The sequence below is a fragment of the Serinus canaria genome, chromosome 7 (genome assembly GCF_022539315.1).
Source record: "Serinus canaria isolate serCan28SL12 chromosome 7, serCan2020, whole genome shotgun sequence".
NCBI classification, from domain to species: domain Eukaryota; kingdom Metazoa; phylum Chordata; class Aves; order Passeriformes; family Fringillidae; genus Serinus; species Serinus canaria.
Window position 1 is genome coordinate 1485966 of NC_066321.1, and position 17944 is coordinate 1503909.

Here is a 17944-nt window from a genome sequence, read left to right on the forward strand (position 1 = left end):
GTTAATTTGATTGATTTCATTCATTTGCTGTTACCTGTGGGAATCCCTGAGTGGGGAAAATGTGGGATACTGGCAGGAGCAGAGCACTGTACACAGCACTGAAGTTGTGCTCCAGGGCATCCCCCTGGTTCACCTCGTTGTTCTGCAACAAGAAAAGAGTTTATGGTTTAGAGGATTCATTTCTTCAGACTTGTGAATGCTTTGCTTGGTAAATAAACAGTTTTTTTCACTCTTCTCCAAGGAGATTATCTCCCAGACACCATTATCTCCCAGATTATCTTCTGGGGGAAGAGCTGCTAAAATCTATTTTTCAGAAGAGACCCCTTGGGGATGTCACCTCCCAAATTTTGTCTCCAACTGGGACATTTGAATATTTAACCTTTATACTTATTTTCACTCCCTTTTTTCATTTCTCTACCAACTCCTCTCAGCAAAAAGAATTCTTAAAGCTTCAAGTCTCCCCCAAACCACTCCATGCTACAGAAATTCACCCCAGCAGATTTACAACACATTTTTTGTATTTAATTTAAAAGAGATCTACTCAATTATGTTCAGCAAAGCTAAAGCTGCAAAACTGGGCTGCCAAATAAGGCTGTTCCTGATTAAATACCATTTAAAATCAGATATTCTGCTCTTTCAAGAAGTCAGGAAGATCCTGCTAGCAAAGGGCACAAAACTCTGTTTCTAAAAGCCAAAATATATTCCAAGAAAACCAATCTAGGAAATGTCTGGAGTGTTCCTCACCTATTTCAGCTGCAGGAAGTGATGACCCCCCCCAGAGAATCCTGGCATGGGCTGGCTCAGAAGGGACCTTAAAGCTCCTCTCATTCCACCCCACTGACCTCACCCCACACCTCCCATCCTGCTCCACCCTGGCCTTGGACACTTCCAGGGATGCTCAAGGCATGGAAAGGCAAAAAAGGCCCCAAGGACCATGAGGAAATGGGTGTTAATCAGGCTGTTGTTAATGAGGCTGTAATTAATTTTTAAGCCAGTCCTTGTTGCTCCAGTTGGGATCAGGCTCTGACTTGGTCACAGCATTCCCTCACTGAGCACTGTGGAAATGTGGAAGAACAGATCTTGAAGCAGAATCGTCTCCATGGACATTTTACCGCCTGGACACCAAATGTCACATTTGCTGATCAATAACACAGATTTCAGGGAGGCAAAGCTCCTCTGGGAACTCCAGCCCAGCCCCTCCCCACCCTCCCAGGCAGGAATTCCCAATTCCCAATATCCCATCTATCCCTGCTCCTGGCACTGGGAGCCATTCCCTGTGCCCGTGCTGCTGGAAACAGTCACAGCACCTAAAACTTCCTTCCTAAATTCTATGATTTTTAGATCTAATGATTAATGAGGTTTAATTAATTCAGCAACTCCTATACTACAATCAACGTATTTCCAGTAAATAAGGTGCTACATCTCTCAATTATTATAATTTATAAGGCTTTTATTACACTAAAGATGTCAGACACGAGTAAAACTCTGCTCTAATTACACCCTGAACATCCCAATCTGGGATTTATTTGATTTTCACAGCAAGCAATCCAACCCATGGTATTTAAAAGTTAACAGCTCCTGGGGGAACCTTGCCATGGTTTTCAGCAGCAGCATTGTGCCAAGCTATCCAATTCCAGCATCAAGACATGGAATTCCTTCAAAAATTCAGATCAAGGCTCAGCAAAACGCTCCTGTGGGGCTCAGGGGTGGGGAAGAGAAGCAATTCACTGATTAATGAGTTAATTACCTGATTAATCCACTCAGTGAGAGGATTAACAACAATGCTCCACATCCTCCAGAGGTGCTCCTTGCTGCCCACCTGCTCTGCACTCTGGTCCATGACACAGAGCACAGAGTCACTGAAAGCCAGGGCAGAGGTGGGGCCAGACAGGGCAAAACCCACCAGAGCCTCCAGAATCCCAAAGAACCTGCGGGAGGAAATTCCACAGGTCAGAGCTTGGCTTCTCCCCAGCTGAAGTGAGAGGGGAAATAAAAATGAGGAGTTTTCCAAGGGATGCTCAGAGCTGCAGGTACCTCTCATCTGTCACACAGCATTCCAGGAGGTTGTTATGGAAAGGCAGCTGGATCAGGAACAGAGCTGGAGTTCCCTGGCAACAGAAATGGAAAAGGTTAAAACAGCACCAAGCAAATGAAATGGCTGCCTCACCTCCACAAGGTGTCTGCACTGCATGAACTTCTGATTTGTGACAAATTCACAATTATTATCATTACTATAAGCCAGAAATTCACAATTGCTGTTACTCTTCTTAGCCAGAAATTCACAATTACTGTTATTCTTCTTAGCCAGAAATTCACTATTATATTATTAACCAGAAATTCAAATTATTATCATGAGCCAGAAAGTCACAATTATTGTTATTCTTATTAGCCAGATATTCACTATTGTATTATTAACCAGAAATTCACTATTATCATTAGCCAGAAAGTCACACTTATTGTTATTCTTATTAGCCAGAAATTCACTATTATTATTAGCCAGAAATTCACCATTATTGTTATTCTTCTTAGCCAGAAATTCACTATTATTTTGTTATTAACCAAAAATTCAATTATTATCATATGCCAGAAAGTCACAATTATTGTTATTCTTCTTAGCCAGAAATTCACTATTATTGTTATTCTTATTAGCCAGAAATTCAATTATCATTAGCCAAAATTCACGATTATTATCATTATTATTAGCCAGAAACTCACAATTATTAAAAGCTGTCCAAAATGGTCAATTCTAACACTTGAACACAAAAAGAAGAGAGAAAACTGGAAACCTCAGCAGCTGCCAGCTGCTGGCTTTGCTCATTTCCAGCTTACAGCAAGAGATCCTTTGGGTCCTTCTGTTCAAACTGACCACAAATATTTCAGGTTTGCTCATGCTGAGTCCTTAACGAGATGTGTTTAATATCTGCTAATTAAAGCTTTAATGAGGAGCCTCCTTCCTTCTCAGCCTGCTCCTCCCTCACCAAAACCCCCAAAATTCAGCAGCATTTCAGCCTTTTTTCACAGCTTTTTGTGGTTATTGGCTGAATATTTTCTTAACTGGAAGATGACACTCACTGATCAACCCCAGCCCTTTTCCTGCAGTAATTTCATTAATTAGACACAGCTCAATTAGTGACCTGCAAACAAAGTCTGCACTGTGGAACATGAAATAACTGAGCTCCCAAAAGCTTCCAGCATTAATGAAGTCCAGAATGAATTGAGACTCACATTTAAAAGATCCATATCAGCAACCTGATAAGCTGGGGATCCCAAAACCTTCGGGGGCAGCTCCTTGACAGTGATATCAATGAGAGACTGAGCAGGGAAGAGGAAAAAATGCATTTAAATATCAGTTTCCTGAGGGTTCAAGTGTATTAAGCAAAATATAATAAACACAAATAAAATACAAATAAAATTACAAAAAATTACAAAAAAAACCAAAAAATTAATTAAAAGAAATTAACTACAAAAAAAAAATTAACTACAAAAAAAAATTAACTGCAAAAAAAAATTAACTGCAAAAAAAAATTAACTGCAAAAAAAATTAACTGCAAAAAAAATTAACTGCAAAAAAAATTAACTGCAAAAAAAATTAACTACAAAAAAAAATTAACTACAAAAAAAAATTAACTACAAAAACACCCCAAAAATACAAATTACAAAAACCCCAAAACCCAAAATTTACAAAAAATACAAAAAATTATGAAAAATTCAAATAATTACAAAAAGTAAATACAAAAAAATAGAAAAACCTCCCCAAAAAAATAACTCCCCCAAAATTACAAATAACATGCAAATAAAATACAAAAATCCCAAATAAAATACAAAAAAAAACCCCCAAATAAAATACAAAAAACCCCAAATAAAATACAAAAAAACACCCAAATAAAATACAAAAAACCACCCCCAAATAAAATACAAAAAAAACCCCAAATAAAATAGAAAAAAAAAACCCCAAATAAAATACAAAAAAACCCCAAATAAAATACAAAAAACCACCCCAAATAAAATACAAACCCCAACAATAAAATACAAAAAAACCATAAAACCCACCAAAAACCCACAACAAAAAAAACCCCTAAACCCCCCAAAAATACAAAAAATACAAAGTCTCCACAAAAAACCACAAAAATTATAAAAAATATGAAGCAAACAAAAAAAATTACAAAAAAAATTACAAAAAATAGAAAAAAAATTAAATTAAAAAAAAAGCAAAATTGAAACAGTTCCCTTCAGTTAAAGAAGACCAAACAATTCCATCCCCAAGGTGTCCCAGCTGTTGTGTGAAGCTGAGGAGAAGCAGGCACCCAGGCCTGCTGAGCTGGAAGTGCTCTCCAGGCAGGACTCACCAGGAGCTTGGGCACAGGCAGAGCGTTGGATCTCACCGTGTTCTTCAGGGCCTGCAGCAACATGGTCAGGATCTCTGAGCCCTGCTTCTCCTTCTTGTTTCCTAAAATAAAGGATATGAGAATGGTCACTCTGAGCAGCATTCAGATTTCTAGTGCAAAAGGGAAAAATTCTGTGTAAATTTGTAAAAAGTCACCAAATCCTTCAGAGGTTCAGGTGTATTCTGCTCATAAGAGAAATGAGATTTCAAAGTTTAAATAAAAAGCCTTGAGGTTGAATTAGGAAATGGAAACAGCTTTGTTTCATTAAGGATTTGAATTTTGATACATTAAAGTTGTGGAATTTTGGATTCATCCAAAGAATGGGTGAATTCATGTTCTGTTTGATTTTAAAAAGTTTGCATTGTTTAGTATATTTTGGATTTCCTTGGATAATGTCCTTTATCCAATGAAAGTCCAGAATATCCTTAATAATGCAAGTTTTTTCCTGTTTTTAAAATAGGAAACAACTTTTCTACATCTGCAGTCTCTACAGTTTGCTAAGGAACAGAATTCCAATTAAGGAAAAAAGAGGCAAAAACTTTAATTTTTGTCTCCATTCCTCAATACTAAAGACTCAAGGAGGGGACGTTTTTCTTTTGGAATTGCTTTAAAACACAGAATTATTAATTCAGACCAAACCCAAGCAATGAACAATGAACAATTTCTGGTCCAGTTTAAAAATAAACCACCTGTGACTGGTGAGCAATGCCAAATGAAGAAAATGAGCCTTTTTACCTGCTTCAATTGCTGTTTTTACATATCCATTTATGTCCTTCCAGATAACATTCAGCAAACAATCTGCAAGGTAACAATGGTTTTATTCAGCTTGCAACCAAAACATCCAACAGCACTGCAGCTAAAACACAAATTGTGTAAAGGACAGACTTGGATTTAAGCCAGAACTCCCATTTCAATGCAAGTCAGACCAGTTCTACTCTTTATAACATCAGGACATCACACAAAGTGTTGGTTTCTTATGCTTCCCTTGCCCACTTGATTTCCCAGGCAATGTTTAAATTTCAGCACTGAATTCTTACCAGGAACTTCTTTTCCAATTGCAATAAAGCCATCCTGAACAGCATTTATCAGAGTGCTGGCATGCTTACAAAAAAAAGAAGGGCTACTGATCAGTGGGTACTGGAGAGGCTCTACAAGAACAAAAAAACACATTCCATAAACCTGTTACTTTGCAGTTTACTGGGAAAACAAGCCTTAAAAACAATCAAGTATTTGTGTATTTACAGCATTATTAATATACAAACATCTTAAAACTGACAACACTTGAAAGTTTAAATAATTTTCAAGATCTGAGATGACACAAATCTATTTTTTACAGTTCAATATAAATATAAAACTCATTTACCTAAGCTAAGCACGAGTTTGTTCTGCTTAGCAAAATCCACAACTTGTGGTCCCATGAGGAAGTGGAGCAGCATTTCAATGCCCAGGAGCTGGATGGAAGGGAAGAGCTGCCCCCCTGTGGGGCTGTTCGGGCCCATCCTGGGCGTGCCTGGGCTCACAAACAGCAAAGCACCTGAGGGAGGGCACACAGATCAGGGACAGCACAGAAATTCCAGGGAAAAGCCCCAATTCCCCAGGAAAAGGACAAACCATGGAGTGCTGCTGGCTGGAATGCACCTCTGACAGCCAGCTTTCTCACAAATCATATATATATATCATATAACATATCATATTTTCCCAGTATTTTAAATTTCTGCCCCAATATTGTCAATTCTAGGACACCACATTTTATTTTGGCCATGCAGATCTCCATGGAAGCTGTGGTTACACAGCCACTGAACACTTGTATGAATCTGCTGCTGCAAAACAGTTCCATTGGAAATTGTCACCTGGAATAGAAATTTAAGAGGTTTTGGTAAAATATTTTGACCAGCTCAGCTGTGATCTCACAGGACTAAGATGAACTCCTTCAAGAACAGGGAACTCTGCAAATCCAGGAGCCCTGAGGCTCCTGATTACAGAATGGCACAAGCCATGCATGCCAGGCTTCCAGAAAGAGAAGGAAAACCAGGAGTTCCTTGCTGGATATTGAGATACAACTGCTTTAAAATAAAACAGAATTACTGGTTCAGACTAAACCCAAGCAATGAACAATAGAGGTGGTTTCACATGTGGTTAAAGCATTAAAATTCCTGATGGATCATCCTCATGGATTTGGGAAGGAATTCCTGGCTGGCAGGGTGGGATGCCCATCCCTGGAAGTGCCCAAGGCCAGGCTGGCCAGGGCCTGGGATAGTGGAAGGTGTCCCTGGATGAGCTTTAAGGTCCTTTCCAAGCCAAACCATTCCAAGGTTCTCTACTATTGAGGCAGAAACTAAAAATGCTACAGAAATAAAAGGGCACATAGAAATAGCACATATACTCAGAGATGAAAAAATAAGATTTTAAAGCAGAGCTCCCTTGCAGCAGAGAACACAATTCAGGCCATCAAAACTGTGACTGGCACAACCTCTGAAACTTTAAATAATGACTGCAACAGCCTCACTTTCCCCCCATAGAAACGATGCAGAAAACTCACTGATGTGAAGAACCAGAATTAGAAATGGAAAAGCAGAGCCTGACAGACAGAAGAGATGAGTCCCTGCATGTGAAATGGAGCTGAAGTTTGCACAGTTGCTGTTGCAGTACCTGGTTTCTGCCCGGGGGTTGCTGAGCCCAGGCTGGGGTTGTTTGGCCGGGAGGGCGTTCCTGGGAAGGCAGCAGGATCCACACTCAGGGTGCTCTGGATCAGGGGGACACAAACCTGCAAAGGGAGCCCAGCAACAGCTACAACACGTGCAAGCCACAAAAAACTCATTTCAATCAGCACAGACTGGGCTGCTGCTCTCAAATCACAGTTTCTGGGTATTCAGATTGAATTAGAAATGTCTAATCAAACCAAAATGCCTGGGAGATGCAAAATATTTTAATAAGCCTAAGAAAATACTTTTCCCTCCCTTTACTCCCACCTTGAAGATTAATTTAATGAAATACAGGTGTGGAGTAGAAACAGGTCCATTCCACTTACAGTGTGACTAGAAATGAAACACCTGCAGCATTTTTCTTTCTATCTTCCTAAATATTTTTGGTCTTTCACCAGTTTTCCTATGGCAGCCTTTCCCAAGCCCACACTTCCTTGGTGAGAGGAGGAGAGAGCCTGTTTAACACATTGATCATCCATGGCTGCACTCAGGGCAGATTTTCAGAGATGCTCTCGGGACATTCCCACAGACTCTCCAATACTTTGGGGCTGTGAGTCCCAAATATCCCTCCTACACCATCTCTAAGGCACACACCAGGACAAACCAGCTCCTTGAGGGAGTTTGATTTCAGTAACAAAGCAGGAAGGGATGAAGCAGGAATATTTTACATCCTGCTGCACAGGGATCAGGATTCTTGTCACCTGAGTTACCTGTTCAAAGTTTGAGGGCAGGTGGGGTCCCAGTCTCATCAGCAAATACCACCAGACCTCCAGCTTGGTCAGGGCCAGAGCCTCTGTCCTCACGTGGATGGAGCTCAGGGGCTGCATCAGCAGTTTCAGCCTCTTAGCACTGCACAGGATGTCTGGGGGGACCCAAAAGGTGCATTTGAAACAATACAGATTACTGAATCACAGCTCAGCAAAATCTGATTAAACCATTATGGTTTTTTCCCTAATATCTTTTACAATTAACAGTCATTTGCAAAACTCAACCCCACCAACCTTTTAAATTCTCTTGCTGAATTATTGCTTGAAACAACTCTGCAAAAATTAAGTATTTCTTTCCAATACAAAAACTGAAATCAGGTTTTCTGCACTCCAACCTGACCCCACTTGAGAAGGGAGGTTGGACCCAACCTGACCCATGTTGGGATTCTGTGATAACCAGAAGAAATTTCCTCCTGCCTGCTCTGTTATTCCCATCAGCTCCAGGGACAGGAAAATCAAACACTGAGTTTTCTCTTCAGAACACAGAGAAGCACAAGCAAGGTAAAAAAATATTGTATTTTGACACAAGGTAGACTAGAAACTTGTCCAGATTCAGGTTACACCTTTAAATCAACTTTTTTTTAACCCCTCTGGAATCCTGAAGTGTTGCCTTTCTCCAGTTAGACCACACCAGCCAAAATAAAATATACAGAATGTTTTATTCTTTACTTCACCACTCTTTGGATCATTTATAGCACTACAAAACACAATTTATTAATTTTATTCTATTTCTACCATTCCCAGCAGAAAAATTAGGATAGAGCAGATGATCAAACGATCACCTTGCCTCAAAAAGTAAAGAAAACAAGGAGAAAACCAACAAAAACTTGAATTTTAGCTATGCACACAGACAGTGAATTTTTCTGCACCATTAAGTGAACATCCAGTGGTATAAAAACAATGCAATGACCACTAACAGATTATTTTTTCCAGTTATGTATTAACACATATAACGCATTTGTGTAATAAAGTTATTATTAAATGTCTGTACATTTTCCCACCTATGTAGGACTCATTAAAACAAATCAGGCTGAATGTTTTTTTTAGACCCACCTGGGTTTAGAGCAAAGTTATCAATGAGGCTCTTCCATGCAATGAAGGCAATTTTCTTCACCACGGGGGAGCCGCTGCGGAAGCCCAGCTCCTCCAGCTGCAGCAGGGAGTTGATGAAGCTGCCACTGCGGTGCAGGGTCTGAGCAGGAAAAATTCCCCATTAAAAGAGATTTCTGCTGTTCAAAACTCCTCCTCTAAAGATTTATTGCTTTGCTGCTTACCTTTCCAAGCAATCTGACAAACAGGGGCCACAGCTTTAAGACGAAGGTCTCGTTTTTGGAAGAGAACAATTTCTGAAGTTCGGAAATTAATTTCTGCAGGCAGAAAGAAACAGAACTTCTACAAGAAATGGTTTTAAAATATTCTAAAAACTCCACACTCATACCAATGGCTGGGGACACAACCAAAAGACAAGACTTGAGATTATGCAAATGTATTTTTTTTGCAATATATCTATAAAACTCATACATCTAAACTAAGCATGAGTTTGTTTTGCTTAACAAAATCCACAACTTGATGGTGCCACAGGGAAGTGGAGCAGCATTTCTGATGTTTGTACATCAGAGGGATTTCATTCTGTACCACACAGCATTTGCTACCACCTGACTCTTTTCAGCTGAAATTGATGGCTCGTATTGACAGTGGCAACCGACAAAGGAAAATCCATTTCTTCAAATATTTGCATTTCCTCCAGCTCTAAAGTCAAAACATGCCCTGACCTTGTTTGGTTGGGTTTTGGGTTTTTCAGCAAAAAATAAGGCAAAATAAATGAGCCAAGTGAGGCCAGTCCAGGAAGTGAAGGGGAACATGAAAAGCTTCATCAGAGACACCCAGGGGCTGCTGCTGCATGGGATGGGGACTCTTAAAGGACATGGAAAATGCTGAGCATCCTCTGCTTTCCTGCCCCCCTCTCCACCCTCAGGCCTCCAAATTCTGTCTCCCATCCCCTTTGACACTGGGCACTTTTTTGCAGTAAGTATTTCCATTTCCATTTTTTTCCCACTAAAACCACAGGCATCAAGAAGTTGCTGTCAATGCACAGATGAAATTAATGCCCCCCAAGTGCCCCTGCTGCACTGTCACTCACTGTGGTCATCAGGTGCTCGGTGACAGCTGCCACCTCCTGCTGCTTCTGCAGGAGCAGTGGCATTCCCATCTCCAGGGCAGTGGCACCTCTTAACTGCACTTTGTGAGCTGAGTGGACAACCAGGGGGATGATCAGCTTTGCCCACCTCACAGCCTCTTCTCCCATCTGGGCTGGAGCTTGCTCCATTAAGCTGGATCAAAAAAAAACAAAACAAAAAAAAAACCAAAAAACCCGAAAAACAGGGATTACAGATCTCCAACAGACAGCTCAGGCACTCAACTTATCTTTGTATCATCAATAAATTCTCTAATTCAACCCAGGATTTATAGGAAACCCTCCCAATTTTTTAAAATTGATTGTATTAAAAGTGCAAAGTTCAAGTGTTATTTCAGATAAACCTCTCCAACAGCACAACAGCCTGACTGGAGAGCTGTGCTTCCCATTTTATCCCAACAATTTGGGCACAGGAGCTGAGAGCCTGACAGGAATGCACAATGCCCAAGGAAGGTTTGGCCATGACCCATCCCTGGGAGTTCCCAGGAGCCCAGGCAGCTCCCACACAGCTGGGAACAACTCCCAGCAGCTTCTGGACAAATCCCAAGCCAGGTCTGGACAGACTCCATGAACACTGGCCTGCTCAGAGCTCTGATTTTATCCTCCTATTCCCAAACTGTTAGAGCACAGCATGACAAAATTCCACACATGTCCACCAGCCCACCCACACCAAAAACCATGCAGAAACAGGAATAACTGGCATATATTCAAACCAGCCTGAATCTAGAAATCCTGGAGTTTAAGCCCCTCTTTTCCCCAGGAAAGTCAAATCCCCATCCCTACAGCTTATGGAGAATTTGATGCACTAAAGGAAAGTTCTGCCTTTCAAGTGATTTTAGTAAAGCCAGAGGATAAGAACTGTTTAAAAGAACTATTTACAATGGATTTGCAGCTCAAACCACATGCCAAAAGTTTAAGAAAACTTAAAAAGGAGTAAAGATACAAGCTCAATGTATTTACTGATACAGGAATTAAATTAAACTAAGTAAAGATAAAATTTGAATATTTCAGTTCTGCTGACCAGAACGTGCTCACAGTGATGGATGTAAAAAGTCACTTTTGGAATTAGACAGGAATTCCAAGTGTTATGAGAAACATTGCACTAAAATGCGTTGCCAAGGGGATAGTTCTAAATAAGATATTTTTAAATAAACCCCCAAATAATGGCAAAGAATTTCTCAAGCAGGCAGGTTCTGGAAAAAAAATGTAAGAACATGACTTGGGAAGCACAGGTGAGAGGTGGAAAATAATTCCTCAAGAGCCACTAAAAATGAAAGCAATACTGTCTAATTTCTGCTTCAGAATGATGCCATTATTATTAAGGCAATATTTTAATTAATTATAATGCACAAAACAAGTGGTGCACAGTGCAGCAGCTCCCCAGTTCAGCCCTGGGCACAATTCCATGGAATATCCCCTGGTCAGCTGTGCCAGCTGTGTCCCCTTGTCCTTGACTTAGAGCAAACTCTGCTCAGCACTAACTAAAACAGCCCTGGTGTTATCAACACCATTCCCATCCCAAACCCCACCCACAGCACCCAACAACCACCTCCAGCCCAGTGAAAACCAGGGAAACACTGGAGGAAAACAATCCTGAACAGAATAAACTCCAAGGAGTTTTTTCTTTAGTCCATTTAGTGCCACTTGGGTTTGGATGAGAGTTCCCCCCTCAAATAAAGGCTGACAAGGGAATAGTGCAGAGCACTCACCGTATAATGACATTAAGTGCTTCATATTCAACCACAACTGACTGAACTTCTCCTTTAGTCAGGATTGTTTCCAGGGTAGAGAGAATATTGGAGACCTGAGGAATCAAAGAACACAGTGAGCACCTGGATACAAATAATTCCAGGAGGAGCTGGAATTGTGACAATTTCATTTTCCAGACTGTGTTTGGATGATGCCAGGTGTGGTTTTAAACTGGAATATTCATAACTTCTCTGCCCTGTGATATTTCATTGCCTTATGATAGAACTGCTCACATTGCAGCTTTCCTCTCAAGGAGAGCAGTAATTTCTGGCTCAGGTGTTCCAAGAATTGACACCTGGCTGTCAGATTTGATGGGAAACAACCTTTGGATTCAAAAGCTGCTGAGTGGAGAGCGACAAAGAATTTGCTTCCTCTCCCTAGGAAAGGACAGCACCAAAATGAGAAATGAAGAAACTCCCTTTCCTTTTTACCAATTTCTGAAGGCTCCTCTCTGTGAGAAATGATGTCCCCAAAAGAACAGTGGAGAAACTCACCTCCTTTCCAACAATTTCTGGAGGAAATGCCTGCTTGGAGATGACCCAAAGTGCCCGAGTGCGAGTGTTCTTGTCAGAGGATTTCACAGCCACACTGTTCACTGCTGCCAGCAACTCCTGCATTTCTGTGCCTGAAAGCAGAGCACACAAACCCTCAAAACCCTCTGCAACACATTCCAGGTCATTCTGCTCACTTCAATGTGCCCAGAATCCATCCAGCTGCAAGTCCCAGTGATTTACTGCCTTAAACAGCACTTTGGAGCAGTTTCTCTCCCACTAAAGTAGCCAGAAAGCTGAAAATGTATTAATACACAAACACCAATAATGCAGTGCATCTCTATTACCTTTGTAAGAATCCATAAAATTGGAAGACAGCTTTAGTTAAATACACCTGAGTTAAAGATGAAATATTAAACTATTCGAAACTTCTTAGATTTTAATTGAATTTAGCAGCACTTTGGTCATAACCTGACATAAATTTATTTTAGAGTCTACAAGAGTTTTTTGTTACTGAAGGTGGTAAAATTGTAGCTCATTACATGAAAATTAAAAAAGTTAATACAGGACTTAGATCCAGCTAAGAACACAGATGGAGAAATCATGTGTTCCTTTAAAATCCAAGGGTAAAAAGTCTGATTTATTGCAAATCTGCACTTTGTGGGTGAATGATCTCACAATCAGAGAAATGGAAGAACACTTTCACTCCTCTCCCCCAGCCAAAAGTACACTCAAAGGTACAGGAGCTGCTTGTCCTCCCTCCCTTTTCAACTGCCCATTGTTTCCAGGGCTTTGTGACTTCTGGAGCCTGACATTCTATAATAAAATTGTCATTTATCAACTGGTTAGGAAAAATGAGAGGAAAGAAAGATACCACACAAACATTATTAGAAATGCCTCGTTCCCACAGGAAATCAGGGAATTTTGCAAAATAGGAAAGCAGAAGGCACTGAAAAAAAAAATGGAAGTGAAGAACCAAAAAAACCCCAATTTCAAACAGGAGAAATGCCCTCTCCCCTGTTACCAAAAACCTGTGGTTTTACCTTGAGGCAAAGCCTCAAGTTCTCAAAAGCCAAACCTTTTGTGAAAGGGACTTAGCACTTTCTAGGAATGCAGATCATAAGATTTTGGATTAATTTGAAATAGTTGGGGCTGGACTAGAGGACCTTTAATGGTCTCTTCCAACTCAAACCACTCCATGACTTCATGGAACAGCTGGAAAACATGGAAAAGCTCTACTGTGCACTCCCAAATCCTACAAATAGGTTCTCCTAGAATATCTTTCTTTGATCACTAATTCCACACAAATAATTACTGTACTAATTGCTCCCAAAGCATTTAATGAAACTAGAGGTTAGCAAAACAGAATTGAAAAATGAAAACAGCAGGAAAAATCATCACCACACTTGTGTGCAAGATGTAATTAATGAACTGATCACACTGCTCACATTACAGACAAATCCTGGTCAAACTGAAAACAAAAGCTAAGAAAAACAAAGAAAGAGCTCTGATGTATATATTTACAGTCACAGTTTGTTTGCTTACCAGATAATTCAGCTGTGTTGTTTGAATTGAAAGTGCAGAAGCCCAAGGCCTGCAAGGCTGCATTGCTGAGCTCCAGGTTTGGACTGGAAATGTGTGCCTGGAAAAAAACACAACCCAAATGCAGAATCTCAGGTTAGAAAAGGAAATGAGAAATATTGAGTTTATTGTCTGAACACCAACATTCTGAATACCAACACTGCTGGGAAGCTGGAAAAAACTTGGTGAAAAATCCACCCAGGCAGGAAACCCTCTCTGAATTCTGTGCACACCAAATCAGTAGAACAATCTGAGGTGCTGAGGGCATTTTTGCTCTCTCTAATAAAAACATCTTTAATGAACTAAATCCCTAACAGCCCAAGTTTTTCCCTTTGGCTGTGTATGTTATGTTCTCTCACTTGACTCTCCAATTGTTTTTAGGCTTCTGAAAACAGAAGGAAAAATGGCTAAGAACAACTTTGACATTACTCCTTAAAAACCCTTGGCGTTTTCTGCATATTCTGAATTTTGAATTGTTTCTAAGGCAGCCACAACACTATCTCTCCTGGCTGGAAGATTAGGTTTAACTGTAGGATGCTGCCTGAACACATCCAGGACCCAGCATTTTGGTTCTTAATGCAGTAATTCCTCATCACAAGAAAGATCTATTTTGCCAAAAAACCCCTTTCCTGCTCTGCCACTACCCTGCATTCCTATTAAAGGTTGGATTCCATGACTCAGAAGTTTTTCCCAACTTTAATAATTCTGTGACTCTATAAATGAACTGAAATTTGAGTCTTTCAATGCCCACTGACCTTGCCCACCAGAATAAATCTTTGTTCACTGAAGTGTAAGAGCAGTGAGTGCAAAAACCATACCTTGAACACCTTGCAGAGTTGAGGGAAGTGTTTCCTGAAATCTGCAGTGAATGCTTTGCCTCCTTCACCACTCAAGCGACTGCAAGGAGCAGGAGGGAAAACAAACAATATTTCTAGGTTAAATACCTTGTAACTGACTTAACTTTTAACTTCTGACACACAGCAGCTTATTTTCTTGCAGGGAATCAACAAAACACTGAAGGAGCTAAAGAGCAAAAATGCCAGCAGAAGGTCTGACCCAGCAGCAAAATCCTGTGTTATAGTGCAAAGTGAGTAATGCCTCATTTTTTGTCTAGAGAACACTCATAAAACCATTAAGGGCTTTCATTTTTTGGTCAGCTCCTATAAAAACATTAAAAATTAGCATACAAACTTTAAATTACTTGCTGCAAATTAGAAAAAACGGAAATACGGGAACTGAAAAAGCACCTTGCTCACGAGCAGTTCCAGAATGCAGGAAAACCCTGGTCTAACAAGCAGCAAGGATGACTTTGCACATGTGTGAGGAATATTCCTGCAGAAAAGCTGTAATTATCCCATAAAACATTAATCACCAGCTTCTCACTGCAAAACCCAAACCGTGCTGAGTTCAGTCATCCAGGGACAACCTGAGAAACCTGCTGCTGTTTAATACTTACATCAGGAGTGTCAGTTATTTCTAGAAACCTGTAAAAATCTGCTATGTGAGTAGCTACAGTTTTAAATTCACTGCAGAGCCGAAGGGAGACGCTGAGAGAAAGAGAGCGTGCCTTTGCACATGGTAAAAACGGACAGATGCAGGTACAGGCACAACCTCGTGGGCAAGAAGCGCCTTCCAGAAAGAAATGCGATGAAAATACGGCAAATGCCAACTAAAAACTTCACCCTTCCAATCATAAAGCCGCAAAGCTGTGTCATTACAAAAAGTTATTATTTCCCAAAGCTCCTCACCCACCTCTGACGATCGCCCAGGAATCCAAGGGGGTAGGGAGGCTCTGCGATGCGCAGACCCTGCGGAGATGCGCTCCTTCCCCCCTTCCTCCCTCCTCTTCCTCCCCTCACTCCTCCCTCTCTCCCTTCCTCCTCCCTCCCCCCAGCCCCGCATGTCTCCCGCGGTCTGCCCGCGGCCACGCTGCCCTCAGCCAGGCCGGCAGGGCTCCGCTGGCCCTCCCGGTTCTCTCGCTCCCCACGCCCGGCCCGATCCCTCAGGGCCGCCCGCTCCCCTCCGGCAGCGTGCGCGTCCCCCGCGCTCACCTGACGATGGTGAGGTGCGCGTCCGTCAGCTCTCCCGGCGGCGCGCCGGGGTCCTCCAGGGTATGGAGCAGCGGGCCGAGGCTGGAGCCGGCGGCGGGCTCGGGAGCGGCGGGCTGTGGCTCGGGGCCGGGCGCGGCGGGATCGGGATCGGGGCCGGGAGCGCTCATGGCGACAACGCCGCCGCCTCCCCCCAGCGCGGCCGCCCCTCAGCCCCGCGCGCCTCCCGCGCTAAGATGGCGGCGCGCGCGGGCCCGGCGGCGCGCGGGCTCCGGCCAATGGGAGCGCTGCCCGGAGGTTCCCGCGCCCCGCGGCAGCCCCGCCCCTCACCGCTGATTGGAGGAGCGCTGTGGGAAGGGCGGGGCGCGCGGGGGGCGGGGCCGGGGCGGCGCTGAGGGCGCTCGGGCGGAGCGGGCGGCGCGGCCCGAGGGTGCCGGGATCCGGGATAGCGGCGGAAAAGGGCGATCATCCATGGCCGCCTCTCGGCCCTGCCCGACCGCCCCACCCTGAGCAGCCCTGAGAGAGCTGTCCTAACGCTCCTGGAGCTCTGGCGGCCTCTCGGGGCCGTGACTGTTCCGCGGAGAGCCTGGTCAGTGGCAGCCCACGCTGTGCTGGAAGAGCCTTTCCCTAATTCCCACCCTAACACGCCCCCACACAGCTCCGGCCGTTCCCTGGTTCCTGTCCCCGGTCACGAGGGCGGAGGTGACCCTCGGGAGGAAGCACGTTAGATCAAATCCCTGATTAATGGCTGGAAATGAACTCCAGCTCCACGGGAGCGCAAGCCAGAATTCCCTGAACCCCCCTGGGGTGGAATAGGAAATCCCGAACCCCGAGTGTTGAAAAGCCCTGGAGCTCAGGGACAGAGCCGGGCCATGGCTGAGGCTCTGTCACCTCCAGAGCTCCCCTGTGCCACCGCTGATGCCCAGCGGGACTGGCTCTCCTGGATTTCTTACCTAAAAATAATCCCATGGGGGATTCCAGGTGCTCCCTGGTTCTCATCCCTATCCATCCAAGACCTGTCTCTTCCCAGTTAAAGAAACAAAAAACCAAAAACCCCACGCCGAGCTCATAAATAAAACATTGACATCTCCCCATGCTTTTCCTTATTCTCTTCCCTACGGACAAGCGCTGTGGCTGAGTCTGGAGAATGGGGATGCTGTTGTACAACAAGCGCTGCGAACACAAGGTGGCAGGATTAAAAAGCACATTTTAAATACAGTTCCATCCCAGAAACGTGGTGATCCCAAACTCGTGTCGTAGAGCACGAATAAAGTGTTGGAAATAACCAGGAGAGGAGCTGCAATGTTGTTCTCCAGTACAGCCAGAAAGCAGGGTTACCTTCCCAGTGAAATGACAATAAAAGCTCAGAAATTAAATAAATTAGAAGAAATACAGCAAAAATGGGGCTAATTAGCTGAAGATCTTCCTTAAGAAGAAGAACTGTGGGGATTTGTGAAGGAATTTGGAATGAGTCTGAGATGGGACCTCTGAGTTTTTAGATGATAGGATTTATTTTTTCTTCTGCACAGGCGGGAAGGGTGAGTTGGGCTCACACCTTCACTGCATGGCTCAGAAGGTCACAGGACCCTCAGTTACAAGACTTTTTAAGGAGTTATTGACTAATAAAGCACTGCCAGCAAGGATATTTATGGTTTTGATCCAATCCTTAAATATTTTGCCTTATGGACTCCTGTGTGAGCTTTCTGAGCCAATCCTGTTATGGCACACAAACCTACAGTGCTGCATTCTCAGCTCCTGGTTCACCTCTCTAACTACTTCTATTTTTCTGTATCTTAATCTCTAAACTTTCTTCTACTTAACGTATCTCTACTTTAAACCATAAATCCACATTCTCACTTCTAGCACCTGAGTTTGGGAGCCTTTTCCAAGGGCTCAGATCAAATCCTGTGTTTAATCCTGAACTTTGGCGTCCAGGCCCAAAGTTCTGAGAGTTCCCGATTCCAACACAAAACCATTCCTGATGAATTCAGGTGATGAGGAATACAAATGCTGCAAACAATTCACAG

At 42.7% G+C, this 17944-nt stretch overlaps 1 protein-coding gene across 3 annotated transcripts in view; it reads right to left on the reverse strand.

Annotated features, from left to right (window-relative positions):
• Positions 1-16108, reverse strand: part of RIF1 (replication timing regulatory factor 1) — a 30140-nt gene extending 14032 nt beyond the window's left edge. For all 3 annotated transcript variants that reach the window (XM_050976867.1, XM_050976866.1, XM_030241773.2), the window contains exons 1-18: positions 15921-16108; positions 14688-14766; positions 13834-13930; positions 12292-12422; positions 11758-11852; positions 9995-10184; positions 9129-9221; positions 8908-9046; positions 7798-7949; positions 7035-7149; positions 5749-5919; positions 5423-5533; positions 5121-5183; positions 4347-4447; positions 3226-3312; positions 2035-2108; positions 1748-1928; positions 35-142 (exon numbers count right to left, since the gene is read on the reverse strand). In XM_050976867.1, coding sequence (XP_050832824.1) covers positions 35-142; positions 1748-1928; positions 2035-2108; positions 3226-3312; positions 4347-4447; positions 5121-5183; positions 5423-5533; positions 5749-5919; positions 7035-7149; positions 7798-7949; positions 8908-9046; positions 9129-9221; positions 9995-10184; positions 11758-11852; positions 12292-12422; positions 13834-13930; positions 14688-14766; positions 15921-16087 — 2154 coding nt within the window. In that variant the 5' untranslated portion in view covers positions 16088-16108. The remainder of the gene's footprint in view (positions 1-34; positions 143-1747; positions 1929-2034; positions 2109-3225; positions 3313-4346; positions 4448-5120; positions 5184-5422; positions 5534-5748; positions 5920-7034; positions 7150-7797; positions 7950-8907; positions 9047-9128; positions 9222-9994; positions 10185-11757; positions 11853-12291; positions 12423-13833; positions 13931-14687; positions 14767-15920) is intronic.
• Positions 16109-17944: the final 1836 nt, after the last annotated feature.